This window comes from Camelus bactrianus, chromosome 12 (assembly GCF_048773025.1).
Source record: "Camelus bactrianus isolate YW-2024 breed Bactrian camel chromosome 12, ASM4877302v1, whole genome shotgun sequence".
In the NCBI taxonomy this organism is placed as follows: Eukaryota; Metazoa; Chordata; class Mammalia; order Artiodactyla; family Camelidae; genus Camelus; species Camelus bactrianus.
In genome coordinates this window covers 66,332,961-66,349,115 of record NC_133550.1, presented here as the reverse complement: position 1 = coordinate 66,349,115, position 16,155 = coordinate 66,332,961, and the positions used below count along the sequence as shown (strand labels likewise).

General features: G+C 61.4%; 1 protein-coding gene across 3 annotated transcripts in view; it reads right to left on the bottom strand.

Moving 5' to 3' along the window:
• Positions 1 to 467: 467 nt before the first annotated feature.
• PRR5 (proline rich 5) overlaps positions 468 to 16,155 on the bottom strand; it is a 50,985-nt gene continuing 35,297 nt past the window's right edge. For all 3 annotated transcript variants that reach the window (XM_074375693.1, XM_074375694.1, XM_074375692.1), the window contains 6 exons: positions 13,392 to 13,440; positions 12,047 to 12,104; positions 7,292 to 7,383; positions 6,733 to 6,873; positions 2,948 to 3,083; positions 468 to 1,415 (listed from right to left, as the gene is read on the bottom strand). In XM_074375693.1, coding sequence (XP_074231794.1) covers positions 940 to 1,415; positions 2,948 to 3,083; positions 6,733 to 6,873; positions 7,292 to 7,383; positions 12,047 to 12,104; positions 13,392 to 13,440 — 952 coding nt within the window. In that variant the 3' untranslated portion in view covers positions 468 to 939. The remainder of the gene's footprint in view (positions 1,416 to 2,947; positions 3,084 to 6,732; positions 6,874 to 7,291; positions 7,384 to 12,046; positions 12,105 to 13,391; positions 13,441 to 16,155) is intronic.

Sequence of the window (16,155 nt, the reverse complement as noted above, 5' to 3'; positions counted from 1 at the left end):
CCATCACAGACCACAGGGCTGAGCTCCCACCCTGCCGCCCCCACACCCCACCCCGGGCTGGAGCCGGGGCTCCTGGCCCATTCCTCCCACGAGACAGGAGAACCTCATCCACGCAGACAAATCGCCCTGCAGAGCACTGGGGGCTGATGCTTCCCACCGGGCGTCCACCTCCCTCCCCCGACCACCTGGCTCCAGCACCCTGTCACACTGCTCACCTGCCCTGGGTCTGTCCTTTACTGCTCAGAGGGCGCCCCCTCCCCACCTCCAACAGAAAATTAACTCCACGAGAGGGGAGCACTTTGAAGGGGGTCTGGGGTCCCCCACCTAGCCCAGAAGGCTCCTGCCAGAGGCCCAGAGCTGGCCCTGGGAACCTGCCCCCTCTGGGGGAGGGGAGGGGAGTCCCCCGTGAGGGTGAGGACCCTGGGAAGATGTCCTTGGGGCCTGGCATCGCAGACACAGCTCGGGGGCCAGGTATACAAGTTTTATTCCACCTGCTTTCTGCCCATGGCCACCTTGGGCAAAGAGAAGACACGGCGCTCAGAGAGTCTGGGACAGAGTCACGCACAGGAGATTACACTGTGGCCTGAGGTGAGTTAGGAGGGAAAAGGCCAGTCTGCTACGGACCCCATCACTCTGGGGGCCTGGCCAAGCTGAGGGATTCACAGTCTCCAAGGTGTGGACGTCGGAGGGCTGGGGTGGGCAGGGGTGGTGGGACGGCCATGGCAGCTCCACACACACGAGGCTGCCCCGGGCACCTGGAGAGCCCGGCACGCAGACGCCCCAGGACACAGTGGTGCTGGACCCGGGGCAGCGACGGTTTTTCCCGCCAAGGCTCAGGCATGCCCAGGTGGCTGAGGCCCACGGGGGTCAGGATGGGACAGAGTAGAAAACTCCCGCACTCACGCACCAGATACATGGGGTCAGTAAAACACGAGGCGCTCACACGATGCTCTGCCGGCCCCCGGCCCCCTCAGACTCAGATGTGCCAGAGCCAGCGCCCCGGCCAAAGTCAATGAAGATCCCTTCTGAATCCGAGTCGACAGATTCCAAGATCTGGTCCACCAGGTTCTCGGGGCTGGAGGAGGCTGGGGAGCCACGGGCCGGGCCTAGGCCGGGCTCGGGGGGCTGGGCGGGCGGATACAGTCTGCTGGGGCAGGGCCCCGACTGGGGGGCCGGGGAGGATCTGAAGGTCCCGGCGGGGCCCTGGCTGGGCGTGTCGGCGAAGCCTTGGGGCTCGGGGCAGGATGTCATCTCGGAGACGGAGTGCCTGCGGATGCCCGCGCCGCCGGCCGCCGCGCCCTCAGCCTCGTGCTCAGCCACGGGGTTCAGCAGCGGCGTGTTGTAGCTCTTGGAGCGCACCACCGGGTTCTTGGCCAGGACGTCCCCCGAGCGGGAGCGGCGCAGGAAGTGCTTCTCTGCAGAGAGACAGGTGGCAGCGTCAGGCACGGGCCACTCCGGGCACTGCCTGCTCCAGGCCCTCCCTCTGGCCAGACGCTAGGGAGCACCTACTGCGTGCATCTGCTGCGTGCCTGGGTCTGCACAAAAGGTCCACTACAGGCAACAGCCCGACTGGTGCAGACCCTGCCGGGGCGGAGTGGCCGGGCGAGGGGAGTTGGGGCTTCCACCCCCGTAAGTGATCTCGTCTCAGCCTGGATGGGCGGGGGTGTGGGGGCTCATCAACTGCTGGGTTCAGAGGTGCACCATGCCAGCAACCTGTGTGCCTGCTAAGTGCCCCACCTGTGGAAAGTCGCCAGTCTCAGCACCTGCCAGGCGCCAGCACTTTGCTAGGTATGGGGGCCTAGATATCCCTCTGGGTGGGCACGGGTCAGGCAGTGCTAAGTGCCCGGACGGGGCACCACCTGAGGTCGGGGCTGGGGTTTATCCTGAGTGTGCTGGGAGCTCTCAGGGGTCAGGGGTGGGGAGAAGAGGATAGTAAAGGGCAGGTCTCAGGAGCCCATTCAGGGCCATGCAGTTCTGCACCATGACCACCAGGTGGCAGGACAGAGCACAGTGAGTGGCTCAGGGGCCGCTCCTGGACCAGAGCAGAGGCTCCAAGTTCTCTTCCAGGGGCTGGGGTCCCGCCTGAGCTGAGACATGGTGCCGGGCAGGTTTATACCTGAGGTGGGTGGGCACTCTGGACGAGGGGACACCGCTGACCAGCCCCTGTGCCACTGTCCCCTTGGTTCTCTTTGTGCACCTCTCCCTGGGCTGGGCCCTCCCTGTCCTTCGGCTCAGTGGTCACTTCCCAGTCTGGCCTTCCCCGACCTCCCTGCCCATGGCCCTCATGTCACCTGGGCAGGGGTCACCTCGGGCACTCACCTGGGGATGGTTTACTCATTAGCCTGCCTCCCGGGGGGAACAAGAGCCCGTGAAGGTGGGGCTTGGTCTCTGCTGAAGTCCCAGGACCAAGAAGAGGGGCTGGTGCTCAGCAGGTGCTCAGTCTACAGCCCCGAATGAGCCAACAGGGCCAAGCCCATCTGGTAAAGGAGCAACGCCAGGCCACGCCCACCCCACAACCCGTCCACGCCCCCATGAGTCCCCAAAAAGGCCGGATTTCTTGCGCTCCAGGCCTTTGCATGTGCTGTGTCCTCTGCCTGGACAACTCCTGACTTTCAGGACTGAGTATGGATGGGAGCTCCTTGGGGGTGACGGGGCCTCTGGGGGCTCTCAGGGGAGTCACTGCAACACCACTTATGGTGTCTGCCCACCGAGTCCTCCTCAGCCTTTGAAGGAAGGATCCCAGGTGACCCACCCCCGTGTGCCCAGTGCCCAGCACACAGCACAGCTGGAGGATGCTCTGGACAGGTTAGCTATGTAGCTGGAACGCAAATCCTGCTGGGATCCTGGTTCTGCACGTCTTTTCACTGGGAGGCCTGGGCCCCGGGGGAAGAGGTGGACGAGGCCAGTGGTCAGCCCGCTCCCCACCCAAGACCCAGGAGACCCCTACCCAGGATGCAGGAGTGCGTGAATGAACCCTCGCTGGAGTAGAGGCCGTAGGTGCCCAGGTAGGGTGACACCACCTTCTGGATCAGCGACTCCAGGCGCAGGTAGTCCTTGGTCACTCCCCGGGACTCATGTACCCCCTGCAACAGGGAGGGAGGGAGGCGGGAGGGTCATGGGACAGCCTGTCCCCTGCTTTCCTAGCCCAGCAGGCTTGGCTCAAAGGCCACCATGATCAGCCCCGCCCCCCCAATTCCCAGGGGGCCCTGGCCCCCAGGACAGTGCCCACAGCGCCCTCCCTCCCCGGCCCTCTCTCGAGCTGGGCCCTCTGTGCCCCTCTCCTCCTCTAACGTCCTCGTGGCTGCCTGCTGCACACAGTGGCTGCCGTGGTCCAAGAGACGGTGATGCCTGTGGGAAAGGGCTCTGTGGCTAAATGAGGCTGGGTTCCCTGCACGCCCCTTCTCAGGACATCGTGTGTCCCCTTCCGTGAGCTGGCTTCCTAGGAACTCTGGGCAGTCCTGTGGGGCCAGCTGCGTCAATGGGCCCTGACCCTCACTCCCTTGCCTCGTGGACTGCCGTGGACAGGAAAGGCTGTCCCCCGGTGCCGGGCCCAGGCCCAGGTCTGCATCCCAGCTGGGCAGTCAAGGCCCACCCATCAGACAGAGCCCTCCCTCCCCGTCCCACGTGGCTGCCCCCACCAGGTCTCATCCAGCTTCCCCCCTCAACACCTCCCCTCATCCAGAGCTTCAAAGGGAACCCCACCTCCTCCTGTTTCACTTGAGCCAAAGCCTGAAGAATGAGGCTGCCCACAGGACAGCCTTGGTCTTGCCCACCCAGTCATGAGCTGCTCAGGGGGAAGCCCTGTGCTCCCAGCACCCCAGCAGCGGGTGGCACACGGCAGGTTTTTAGGGAGTGCTTGCTGAACAAATGATGTCTCAGTGGATGAATGAATGAATGAATGAAAGACATTGCTCCTGAAGGAGCTGCCAGCAATTAAGAAACAAGATTCATCCAAGTTAATGTCAAATGATGGTTGAAGACAGCAAGAGAACCGTTATACACAGCCTACAAGAGACCTACTTAACCTATAAAGACATACAGATGAGGAGTAAAGGAGACAGTTACACGTGGTAACACGGGTCACGGATCACAGACCAGAGCAGGAGTGGCCACGTCAATTTCAGACAGGACCGGCTTCAGACCAAGGAGAGTGATCAGGGGCGAGGAAGGTCATTACCTAATGGTAAACAGGTCAATTCTCCAGGATGACGTAACAAGCTTTACTGCGTATGCACCAAACAACAGGGCAGGGAAGTATGTGGGGGAAAGAGTGAGGGGGAGAGAGAGAAATCCACTCTCACAGCCGGAGACTTCGACACCCCTCTCAGAAACAGATCTCGCAGGAAGAAAGTCCGTACGGACACAGATGAACTCAGTAACACCACTGAGCCATTGGACAGAATCAGCATCTATAGACAACATTGTCCAACGACAGCAGAACATGTTCTCCTGAAGCTCACACGGGACATTCGCCAAGAGAGACCACATTCTGGGCTGTAAAACACCCCTCAACATGGTTAATAGAACAGAACTCATACGACGTCTGCTCAGACCACAGAGGAATTAAACCAGAAGTCAGTAACAGAATAGTAACTGGAAAATCCCCTAATACATACAGATTAAACAACTCACTTCTAAATAACTCATGGGTCATAAAAGAAATCTCAAGAACTATTTTAAAATATTTTGAACTAGACGAAATGAAAACACTACATCCAAATTTATGGCATACATCGAAAGCAGTGTGTGGAGGGGATTTTATAGCATCGAATGGATATGTTGGAAAAGAAAAGAAAAAAACAACAACAAAAAATAAAAGGTCTAAAATCAATCATCCAAGCTTCCACCTTAGGAAACTAGAAAAAGAAAAGCAAATTAAGTCTCAAGTAAGCCGAAGAAAATAAGTAAGAATCAGAGCAGAAATCAATAAAACTGAAAACGGGAAATGGATAGTGAAAAATCAACAAAACTGAACGCTGGTTCTTTGAAAAGATCAATGAAGTCAACAAGCCTCTAGCCAGGCTGAGAGAGGAACAGAAGACACCAGTGACTCACACCAGAAACGAAGGCGGGGACATCGCTGCAGACCCCGCGGACCCAGCTGTGCCTGAAAGGAGGCAGTGGACCCCAGGGGTGCCCCCCGGATGAACGGGAAGGAGCTGCCCCCGCTCCCAGCGCCAGTGCCGTGCGGGTGGGACGGCGTGAATGCCGAGCTGTGCTGGCGTTTCACAGACTTCATGCTGTTTCATTCCCAGAAATTGTCTCTGAAGTCTGGGCTCTGCTCCCCACTGTGCAGTGAGGAAATGGAGGCCCAGGGGCTGAATTATTTTTGTGCACTCAGAGGAGGGACCGTTACCCAGCTTCTGGGCCCCGTGAGACGGAACCCTCATTCGGCCGGTGCAGCAGGGGGCGCACAGCAGGTCTTCAATGCACAGACCAGGAGTTGTGACCTCAGACCCATCTGACACTTGACAACAGTGGGGACAAGTTTACTGTGAGGCTGGGACAAGGCCATTCAAAGCAGAGGCCAGGGAAGGGCAAAGGGTTGTGACTGGGGGCAGGGGTCACCACCAGGACGGGGAGACATGGGGCCAAGCCCCAAAGCTGCATGAGGCACAGTGGCCACCAGGGGGCAGCACTGCCCAGCCTGGCCGCCACCCAAGTGCTGTTCCTCAGATCAAGGGGAGACCTTCCTACTCCTGGCTCCAAAGCCCAGCTCCTTCAGTGCCTGCCCCCAGGAGCGAGCACCACGGAGGACTCGGCGTTGATTTCTCTCCATCAACCTTGTTCCTGCCCTCCCAGGTACGCGGTCTTACCCTATCACACAAATGAGAAAACAGGCCGAGATGCAATGTCCCTCCAGCCCCCCTCCCCTGCCACAAACTTCAACCCAGCTGGGTCTGGCCTAAAGCCCCTAGAAATCCAGCTGCAGGCCTGACACCCTGCTTGGCTGCCAGGGCGACCACCAGCCCCCGCAGAGTGCAGCCCCTTGGCCTTTCAAACCTCCACATTCCTCAGCTCCTTCCTCGCCCTGGAATCCTCACTGGCTGCCCTGGGCCCCAGGAACAACTTCACTGACCCTAATTCAGAAGGACTTCCAAGTGCCTGGGTGGGTTCAGGACAATGGGGAGGCCAGCCTCCTGGCCTTCTCAGCTGCAGTCAAGTGAGGACTCTATTTCCCTGCCTGTAAAATGGGGGTGCTGATGGTGCCCTCTCTTGTCCTGTGACAGTGAGAGAAACTGGCAAACTGTAGGGTGCTGTGCCCCTTTGGGATGCAGCCATTTGCAGAAAAGCCCATCAGAGTCCCCGTCTTGGGCGGGGCCACTCCCTCCAGCTGTAGGAGTGTGGCTGCCAACGTCTCACAACTGCCCCCTCCTCAGAGCTGCCCTCACAGACAAAAGCCACCGGCACCAGGCATGTCTGGAACCGTGGTGGGGAGCAGGGGGAGGTGGACCCAGCCCCAGAGACTGGCAGACGAGGGGTGCATCGGCCCAGCACCACTGCAGGGAGGGACACTCCGCTCACACTCCTGGGCTCTCCGAGGAACCCGGAGGCCGGCAGTCTCCTGACCCCGTATCTTTGTGCGGCTCCTTCTCTAACCCGGCTGCTGCTTCTCTCTCCATGCGTTCTCCTGACAGCAGCCCCGGTGATAAGCCACGTGGACCCAAATCCTCCTCTCAGGTCACTGGGGGGCCTGGCCCGGCCAGCGGCTGCCCCTCGGGCCCCACCCACCTGCAGCACCAGCAGCATCTGCACGATGGCGGGGGGCACGCGGGCGTGCGCGCGGGCCAGTGCATCCTCCAGCTTCACGCTGAGGGTGATGGTGTTCCGGAAGTGCAGCAGGGCCAGCTGGCGCACCGACGGCTCCTTGCCCTGCGGACACAATGCCGCCTCGTGAGACCCTCGCTCCCCGCCCCTCGCTGAGTTCTGGGGTCAGATACATGGGACCCGCTGAAACCTCAGGCCCCCTTCCTCCCTGTCCTCTTCCCCAGATGACCTGTGTCCTGAAGAAGGGGGGCCCCACACATCCTCCTTACTGTCACCGACAGAGACCCTACTGTGTGCAGGGCATGGCCTACTGTGTGCTGCTCGGGGCTTCCTAGGGCCCACAGGAGTGAGCTGTCCTGGCTCCCACCCCGGGGGAGGGAAACAGGTTCTCAGAGGCGCAGGGATGTGTGCAGGCGCAGACAGCCCACCCGTGGCAGCGATGGGCAGAGGTGTGCCCGCCCCCAGGCCGGGGGCCAGGGAGTGAGGCCAGGACGGGCTGTCACCGGGGCCCGGGGCCGCTCACCTGCACCGGGTAGAAGACAGCCTGCAGCGTGGGCAGCACGTCGCTGAAGAAGAAGTCCCAGGTCTCTGCCAGGGAGTCCAGCAGCTTCTGTCCTGTGGGCACAGGGAGCATCACCACTGCCCCAACGGGCACCGGCAGCCGCTTCCCACCCTCCCCGGTCATGAGGCACCCCTCCCGTCGGTGGAGGATGCAGGAGCTGAGGGCCGGGCTCCAGGCCCCAGAGTCATGGGATCTGGACCCCCGTTCACCACCCGTCCCCTGCCTCAGCTGCCCCACTTAATAAAACGGGGCTGCAGCAGGGTGACCCCCAGAGCTGCCGGGAGAAGCCAGACGAAGCGGGACCCGGGGCAGAGAAGAAGACGTAGGTCCCCACTTCCTCCACACAGGAGCCCCATGGCCCGGCCCCAGTGGGAGCTCCTGCTCACACGCTTGCCTCGCCCACTGGTCTGTCCCTCTGTCCCCGGGACAGACACTGACAGAGCGCCGCCACTGTGCCAGGCCTGGCATGGGGGTCCCAGCTGAGCCCCAAACTCCCTGGTCCCATCACAACAGGGCAGCAGGACAACCCTGGCGAGGGGGGAGTGACCCCGCTGGGCAGACGGAGAGGCTGGGCCTCCGAGAGGCTCAGATGTCTCGCTCGAGGGCCCGGGGCCTCCCCAGCCGGGCTGCCTGAAGTGGACTTGGGAGGCCGGGGAGACCACATCCAGTAACAGCAACGTGTCCCGGGTAGAGGGCGTCAGGCAGGGAGGGACTCAAGGAGGAGGTGCTGGCCAAGTGCTTCTGCCTGGTTGACCGACAGCCTTGCTGCATGAACCGCGGAAGTGGAGTGTGAAAAACAGGCATCTGGACAAGCTCCGCAGGCCCTTCTGCTGGCTCTGAGGAAGGAGCGGCCCCAGCCACGGGGGACAGCCCCTAAGGGCGGGGACAGCTGAGACACCGCAAGACAGCCCTGGGCTCCCCTGGGAAATGCCAAGTGCTGTACCCTCAGCCCTTCTGCCTGGAACAAGCAGAAAGCTGGGACGGAGGGCCTCTGCTGCTTGGCGGGACCCCCACCTGGAAGCCAGACTAGCAATCAGCTGCAGAAAAATGGGCTTGGTGGGCGTGTCAGGTGGGGGCCGGGGCGACAGGCTGGCCAGCCTCCAGGACCGCACTGCCCCTGCCGACTTCTCAAGGTTTCCATGGGAACGAGGAGGTCGGGACTTCGCCACCCCTGCTCACTTTCCCTAGGCTCTGGGCCCCACGCTCCCACCCGGCAAGCCCCTAGGCCTGTAAAGGGGCCGGATTTGGAAGGGAAGCCTGGGGCGGTGGGGTGGCGACCGTGGGGAGGGCAGATCGGCCTTCAGTGTGGCCCGTCTGCTGGCCCTGGGGTCCCTGCCCAGTGGCCGGCTCTGGGTCCTCCCGGGGGACCCAGGCCAGGCTCTGCGGAACCTAGGACGAGAGGTGCCCGCCACCCGAGCTCTGCACACAAAGGTCCCTTGAGGTCCCTGCTGTCGCCGGCAAGAAAGGCTGCTCAGTTCCCTGGGCGGCCGTGGGGCGGCTCTGGGCGCGGGCCAGGCCGGCGTCTGCTGGGCGCAGGCTGCTCTCCAGCCCACGGGGCGGAAACGCGGCGGAAAGCAGATGTTGTAAAACACAGAGTCCAGTCCCGGCCAGAGCCGCACGCCCACCAAGGGGCCGGGAAGCTCGGTGCTGTCCCCGGGCCGGGCTCTCTGCTGGGGATCCGGGGTGGTCAGGGGTTAGAGTCAGGCAGCCCGGCGTCAAAGCCTGGCTCTGTGACCCCGAGGAGTCCCTCAGCCCAAGCCTCAATGCGGTCCCTGTAAAACCGGCGTGATGGAGGCCCCCGCGCTCCTCGGGCTAACAGCTGCCAGGTAGCCAGGGCTTAGCCTGGTGCTGCCCGGGACCGCGTGTCCTGCGTCCTGTGTCCGTGCTGAGGCTCAGCAGGACCCAGCCAGGGCAGCGGCCGCGCCCCTGAGCTCTTTCTCCCCCGGATGGTGGGGAGAGGTGGGCCAGCCTGTCTGTCTTCCTTTCTTCAGTCTTAAGTGTGCTGGGGGCTGACCGTCCAGGCCCTGGAGACTGGAAGGGACCAGGCCAATCCTGGCTCCGGGCTCAGGGATGGGGAGACCCCAGGGACAGTGGAAAAGCCCACAGCAGGGACTCCGAGGAGGACACTCAGGTGGAGTCTGGCAGGGGCATGTGCACAGCCCAGGCTTGGAGGCGAGTGTGTGAAGGCTCGCTGCGGTGTTTGGTGGCCTGACCTAAACCAGGCTGGGATTCCTGCAGGACAAGAGGCAGAGCTCAGGGCCCAGGGCCCACAGGAGACCCTGGGTTCCTCCCCAGAGTCCCCAACTTGTTTGGCTGCAGCCACGCCCACTCCTGCAAGCTAACAGGCTGAGACCACCAGTCCACTACCAGTAACGTGGCCCCAGGGAGGGGGCCTCCATCCCACGGCTGTCTGCCAGGCTTCCCAATTCCAGGAATCACTCTGCTCAGGAGCCGACGTCCAAGACCTCACTGGAGGCTGGAGGGGAGCAGGTAGCAAGGTCCTGGGGCTGCCCCAGATAGGGCCATCCAACCCATCCAACAGAGGCATGGGCTGAGGACATGGCTGGCCACAGGGAGCAGTCTCAGGGAAGAGCTCTCCCTGGGACCTAAACCAGGGCAGAAGGCAGAAGGGGGAGGTTCCCAAGGCCACCCCTTGGGGTGTGACATTAGCCACTGTCCCCAGTGCATGGGCTGAAGGGGGCAAGATATCCTTCTGAAATGACCACATTTTGCGGCCTGGCTCAAGGGCCGCCGCTTCCATGCAGTCCTCCCTGACTGCCAAGGTGGAACTAACCTTTCCTTCCCCAGGGCTTCCCTTCACCTTGACATTTATCACACTGGACTGTCACTGTCTGCTCCACGTCTATATCCCTAACTGGGCTGTGAGCCCCTGCCAGGTAGAGCCTGGGTATCCATATCCAGGTCCCCAGAGGCCACCAGGAGCCTGACCTTTAGTGAGAACACAGATGGAGTCCATCTAACCCCACAGTGCTAAGGTGGAGACACTGAGGCCAGAGGTAAATGACGTGTCTGTGGCTGGGTAAGAACTAGAGACCAGGCCCTCTGGCCCCCTGCCTGGGGCTCTGTGCCTGTCCCTGAGGCCAGGGGAGGTTGGAGGGGCTGGTACTCCCAACTGGGTGGCCTGGCGGATACGGCCACCGTGGGCAGGAGTCCATGAAGCTACACAAAGCACCTCTTCTCTGAAGGTCCCAGCTCCCCTGGGCCGGAGCTGGTGGGAGGTGAGGCACTGCCGGAATGTGCCGAGTCAGGGGATGGGTGTGGGAGGGCATCTCCACCAGCAAATCCTTCTGCCGGCTTAGGTGCCGCCTCCTCCAGGAAGCCAGTCCAGACCACCGGTGGCCTGTGCCTCCTGCGCCAACGTCAATGGTTCTCACAGCCCTTCTCAGGCTCCTGCCTCAGCTGCTTCTACCCAACACACACAGAGATGGTGCAGAAGGAAGACGGGACACACAGCTCCGAGTTCATGCTGAGCACCCCAGGCCTCAGACTCTGCCTCTGTGAAACAGGCTAAGACTCTTCCCGAGGTCAGCAAGGACTCCAGGAGGAACCTGGAGCAGCAGAGAGAGGACTACGGGCTCAGAAGCCAGGCTGCCAGGTGGGGGCTGTGTGGCCCAGGTGAGTTACCGAGCCCCTCTGTGCCTTGATTTACCCAAACGTTCAGTGACTGCAACGTCAGAACTTTCTTCACAGGGTCGCTGGGCAAGGCAGTGAGTCAGGAGATGGAAAACACCTGGGACAGAGTCTCGCACAGAGCGAGCATGTGCGGGGGCCTGGTGCGCGGCACACAGTGAGTCCTGCCCTGAGCGGGGCCTGGCACACAGTAGGCCCTCAGCAAGGCGTGTTGGTTTGAGCTGAATTCCCCCATAATTTGACTTTTGTCTACACCAGCTCACTCCTGCGAGGAAGTGCCCACGCTGTGCTTGTCACCGCCCCCTGCCCTGGTCTGCAGACACCAGGAGCCCCAGGATGTCCTGTCAGGGCTCTGGGCCCAGAGAGGCCAGCTGTGACTTGTGGGCCCCCCCCCAGAAGGGTAAAGGGGGTGTGCTCTGGAGTTGGGATGTCCTGGGTTCGAATCCCCCCTCCATCCCTCGCTTGCAGTGCAGCCACGGACAAGCCGAGGGACATCGCTGCATAGTCCCCCAACTGCGAAACAGGCACAGTGACCCAGAGGCCTCACAAGGTGGGCATGAGCCCTGAAGGAGAGAACTTGCCCAGCAGCCCCGGCCATGCTTGGGCCCCAGACCCCAGCAGGGAGCCCACATCAGCTGCTCCCTCCAGGTGGTGGGTCCCTGCCCTGACCCTGTCCCTCAGGAGAATCAGGGCCACTTGGGCCTAAACCAGTTCCCTTCTGGCCCTCAAAGACCCTGATGGGGGTTCTCCCAGGCTGCTGGGACGGGCTTATGGGGACAGAAGGTCTTCTGGGCAGTGAGGTGAAGCAGGGGCCTTCTCCCAGTCGCCTCTCGGCCCTCCTGGGCTCCAGCAAGGTGGGGGACACTTTTCCCTACAGGGTCCCCTCTCGGGTCAGACCTCAGCCCTGCCGCCCTCGAGGCACTGCTTCTGCCCCTTCTGAGCTCCCTCAACCAGGAGAGCCACACCGCCCACCCAGCTGAGGGGCCCGGGTGAGCTGGCAGGGCCACGGTTCCCAGCAAGCAGTGTGGCCCGGCACCAGTCCAGCCACAGGGCCACCAGACTCACCCTCGTAGAAGCGGATCTTGTCCCGGAGGATGACCATGCCTTTTGTCAGCAGCTGGTTCTGAAAGGCACATGTGGAGATTCGGTCACTGCTCCGTGGGGTCCCGGCAGGCAGGACCCCCAAGAGTCTACCAACAGGCAGCCAAGGCCCAGAGCGGGAACCTCAGCTCCCTGGGTGGACGTGGGCAACTGACCCAGCTGGGCTGTCCTGAGACAGGGGGTGGAGCAGGGGCCACCCCCACCCTGAGACCGGCCGGGCCCGGGCGCTGCCATCACCCACGAGAGGCTCGAACGGCAGACCCTGTGCACACCTCCTGGGTGTGGCAGAGTGACACCATGTGGTCTCAGCACCAGTCACAGCAGCCAGGTGACCCAGGGGCCACCGACAGCGCAGTGGATAAGCAAAACGTGGCCCCTCCGTATAAGGGAATGTTATTCAGCCATTAGGAAAAAAATGAGGCTCTGACACAGGCGACACTGTGGATGAACCTTGAGATTGCTGTGCTCAGTGACAGGAGCCAGAGAAGGCCACGTGCCGTGTGGTCCTGACAGAAACGTCCAGAGGCAGAACGGAGACCAGCGGCGGCCTGGGGCTCGGGGGAGAGCGGGATGGGGACTGTTTATATAAACACGGGACCTCCTTCCCGGTGACGATGAATAAAGTCCTGGAGCTGGACAGCAGGGACGGCTGCACAGCTCTGACTACACCAGACTCCCCTGAAGTGTCCCCTTCCAGCAGGTGCACAGAACTGGGGGTCTGTGAATTGCACCCCAGTAAAGCTGTTAAATGAAAAACAGCCGACCGTAAACCCACAGGCTGGACCTCGCCTCACCCTCTCCTGGGAGGGGGCGCCTTGCTCCGAGCCTGCCTGAGGATGTCCCTGCACCACTCGGCCCTCCTGGCTGCGCCACCTTGGCAGTCCTCTCGCCTCCCCGAGCCCCAGGACCCTGCATGTTCATCGACTTTGCAGGCCTGGAGCTGCAGCGTCTGGGACAGAGTGGCCTTGGCGATGCTGGTGACACGCCCACACCGTCATCCCACAGCTCAGGGCGCTGGGGTATGTAGACACCTACACACGGACTCTGGGAACCTATACTGATGCTCCGGGAGGAGGCGGACGACCGAGAACTGGCCTCAAGCCCCGGCCTGTGCCGGCCACGGCGCTGGGTCTTCACCTGCACCTGATCGTGCAACCTTCCCAACCAGCTGCACTGGCTGGATGGGGAAACCGAGTCACGGCAAGGCGGAGACCTAACGCTCCCTGCACCCACCAGGAGCGGGTGCCGCCGTCCCTCTGGCCAGCTCAGGAAGCAACCCCGGCCCAGCTGGAGAGCACAGAGCACCCACCTGCAGGTACTCCGTGAAGAAGGACCCCAGCTCCGTCTTCAGCAGCTGCCTGTGGGCGGGAAGGGAGACCAGTGAGGGAGGCGGGAGTCAGGGACCGCCTGGTGCCGGTTAGGGCCGGGGGCTGGGGTGGGGGCCGCACAGCCCAGCCACGTGAGGGGGGCACATGCCCGGCCCAGCCCTGCGGGGAGGCCGCGTGCTCCCTGGGCCATGGCAGTGGCTCCCTAGGACCCTTCCGATTCACACGAAGGGAAGTGGAGGGGTCCGCTAATAGAAGCGAGGGCCACAGGCATCCTTCAGGTTCTTGGGAGACACCCGGCAGGCCGGGCCTCCAACACCCAGCCCCACCCCTTCGTCCACGCCTAATCTCAGAGCTGGCAGCCCGCCCCCGGCCCCGGCTCACAGCCCCTGCTCTCTGCCCTCTCTCCCCTGCAGGGCAGCTTGAAGTGTTTCCTCCCTTACTCTAGAGAAGCTTATTCTGTCCTCACCAACCCAGCAGCAGGTGTTGACTGCTGTTCCCTTTTACAGGGGAGATGAGAGAAGCTCAGAGATGTCAAGCAACTTGTCCAAGGGCACACAGGACACGCCGAGCTAGAAGCTGAGCCACGTCCTTTGTACTCATGTGGACAACTGGCAGTGCACACTTCCGGGGGCCGAAACGATGATGGGTGTTGTAGTCCAGACCCTCTCGGGGCCAGGCTCCTGGATACGACCCAGCAAGTCCACCCGCAGGCGCAGACCCGACAGCGTGAAAGCACAGGTCCACACGAGGTCTCACACGCAGGCATTCCCGGAAGCGCTGCTCACAATGGCCAAAAGGTGGAAGCAACCCAGATATCCATCATCAGATGACTAGATGAGCAAAACGGCGTGTTCTTCATACAACAGGATATTAAGTGGCAGTAAAGAGATACGAAGGACTGACAGACCCTCCAACGTGGATGAACCCCAAGCAAGAAGCATTTCGCCGAGAGAGAAGCCAGATGCAAAAGGCCACACGTGTTGTGTGGCCCCATCTACGTGAGACGTCCAGAAGGGCACATCCACAGGGGCAAAGCTGACTGGTACTTGCCGGAGGCCGGCGGAGGGGAGGAACTGGGCATGGCTGCTAAGGGGCTTTTTTTTGGGAGGGGGCATGATTAAAACGTTCTGGAATTAAATAGTGGTGATAGTTACGTAACCTTGTGAATATACTAAAAACCACCGAACTGTACATTTTAAAAGAGCAAATCATATCTTAAAAACACACACACACATTTATATAAAATGGCAGAAAACGAGAATGACGGACGGACACCAGAATCCTGTGACGGTGAGCTGACCCTGGCCCCGCCCGTGCCTGGGAACAGCTGAGAGAACCCCGGCCCTCACCCGCACCGACCATCCTCAGAACTGAGTGGAAAACATCAGATAACAGGACAGTCGGTGGCTCCAGTCACAAGGCTCTCTCGTGGCATCAAAGCTAATGACCAATAACGGATTTACTGCACAATTAAACTCAATTTAATGTGGCCACGTGATGCAGATGAGCTGGGGGGCAGCGCGGGGGAGAAGAACCCACAGGCCCTGGAGTCGGGGGCCTGAGCCCTAGCTCTGCTGACGAGTCCTGTGACCCTGAGCAGCCCATGCCCTCTCTGTGCCTCAGTTTCCTCATCTGTAAAATGGGGACCATAAGGTGCCCGGTCCTCAGGGCCACAGAGAGAGCTCAGGGCATGGAAAAAGCTCACGGCACAGAACAAACCCTCAACAGAAAGGCTCTGTTATTACTTAACAATTGCCACCATTTAATTTTCGACTGGCTAGAAAGACATTGCCCCAAACAGCCTAACTGGCCAGGAGCTCCAAGCCTCACATCACCTGACCTCTACCTGCTTCTTAGGAAAGGACCCTGCGGCTGGCGAGGGTGACCTGGAGCCCAGGGCAGCCTCTGCCCTCTCCATTCCCAGCACACGCTCCTGAGGGAGGCCACCCACTGTGCCAGCCCCCCCAAGGGCTGGGCACGGGGACACTGGGGCTGCAGTCACAGTCCCCGTGGAGAGGAGGCGGCTGGAGGCCAAGCGATCACGCCTGCTGCTTCTGCCATGGGATGGGAAGGATGTACACACTGCAGGAGGGCTGTCCTTGCTGCTTCGTCCATGGATTTAGAAATACTTCCTCTTTTGTTTTTGTTGTTTAAACATCCAGCCGATTCTTCAGGTAAAAGAACTCCTTTTACCCTAAGCAGAGGCGTATTAGGAAAATGGGGCTGCTGTGGGCCCCACTGAGACCCCCTAGTGGCTCCTAGGGCCCCACCCCTGTCTGGTCACATGAGCCCCAGAAAAGCAGGACCCCCCGGAATTCCGGTCACACACATCGGGTCTGGGGGAGGCAACAAGCCCTTGTTCTCTGTGACTTCAGCCAGCCCCTCTCCCGGCCTGGGTCTCCGTTTACCGTGTGTAAGGGCCGTTTTAGCGCTGCCATTGCGGGGGTGGGGGTGGGGGTGGGGTGACCCTGTCCCCAGCACCCTTTTACTCCTGCCCTGGCTGATGAGGAGGTTTGCTGCCTATTTTTCCCAAAGAGTCTTCTGATGCGGGGCCAGGGTAGCACGGGCTGGGGCGGAAGGAAAAGCACAGAGGTGGGAGACACACCTCCGCAACGGCTGTGTGACCCTGGACAATTCACTGCACCTCTCTGAGCTTCAGCCTCCACTGCAACGCAGGACTAACACACTGGCCTTGCAGACTCCCTCGGAGCTGGGCCGTCCTGGGCGCCTTCACAAGCGCTCAGT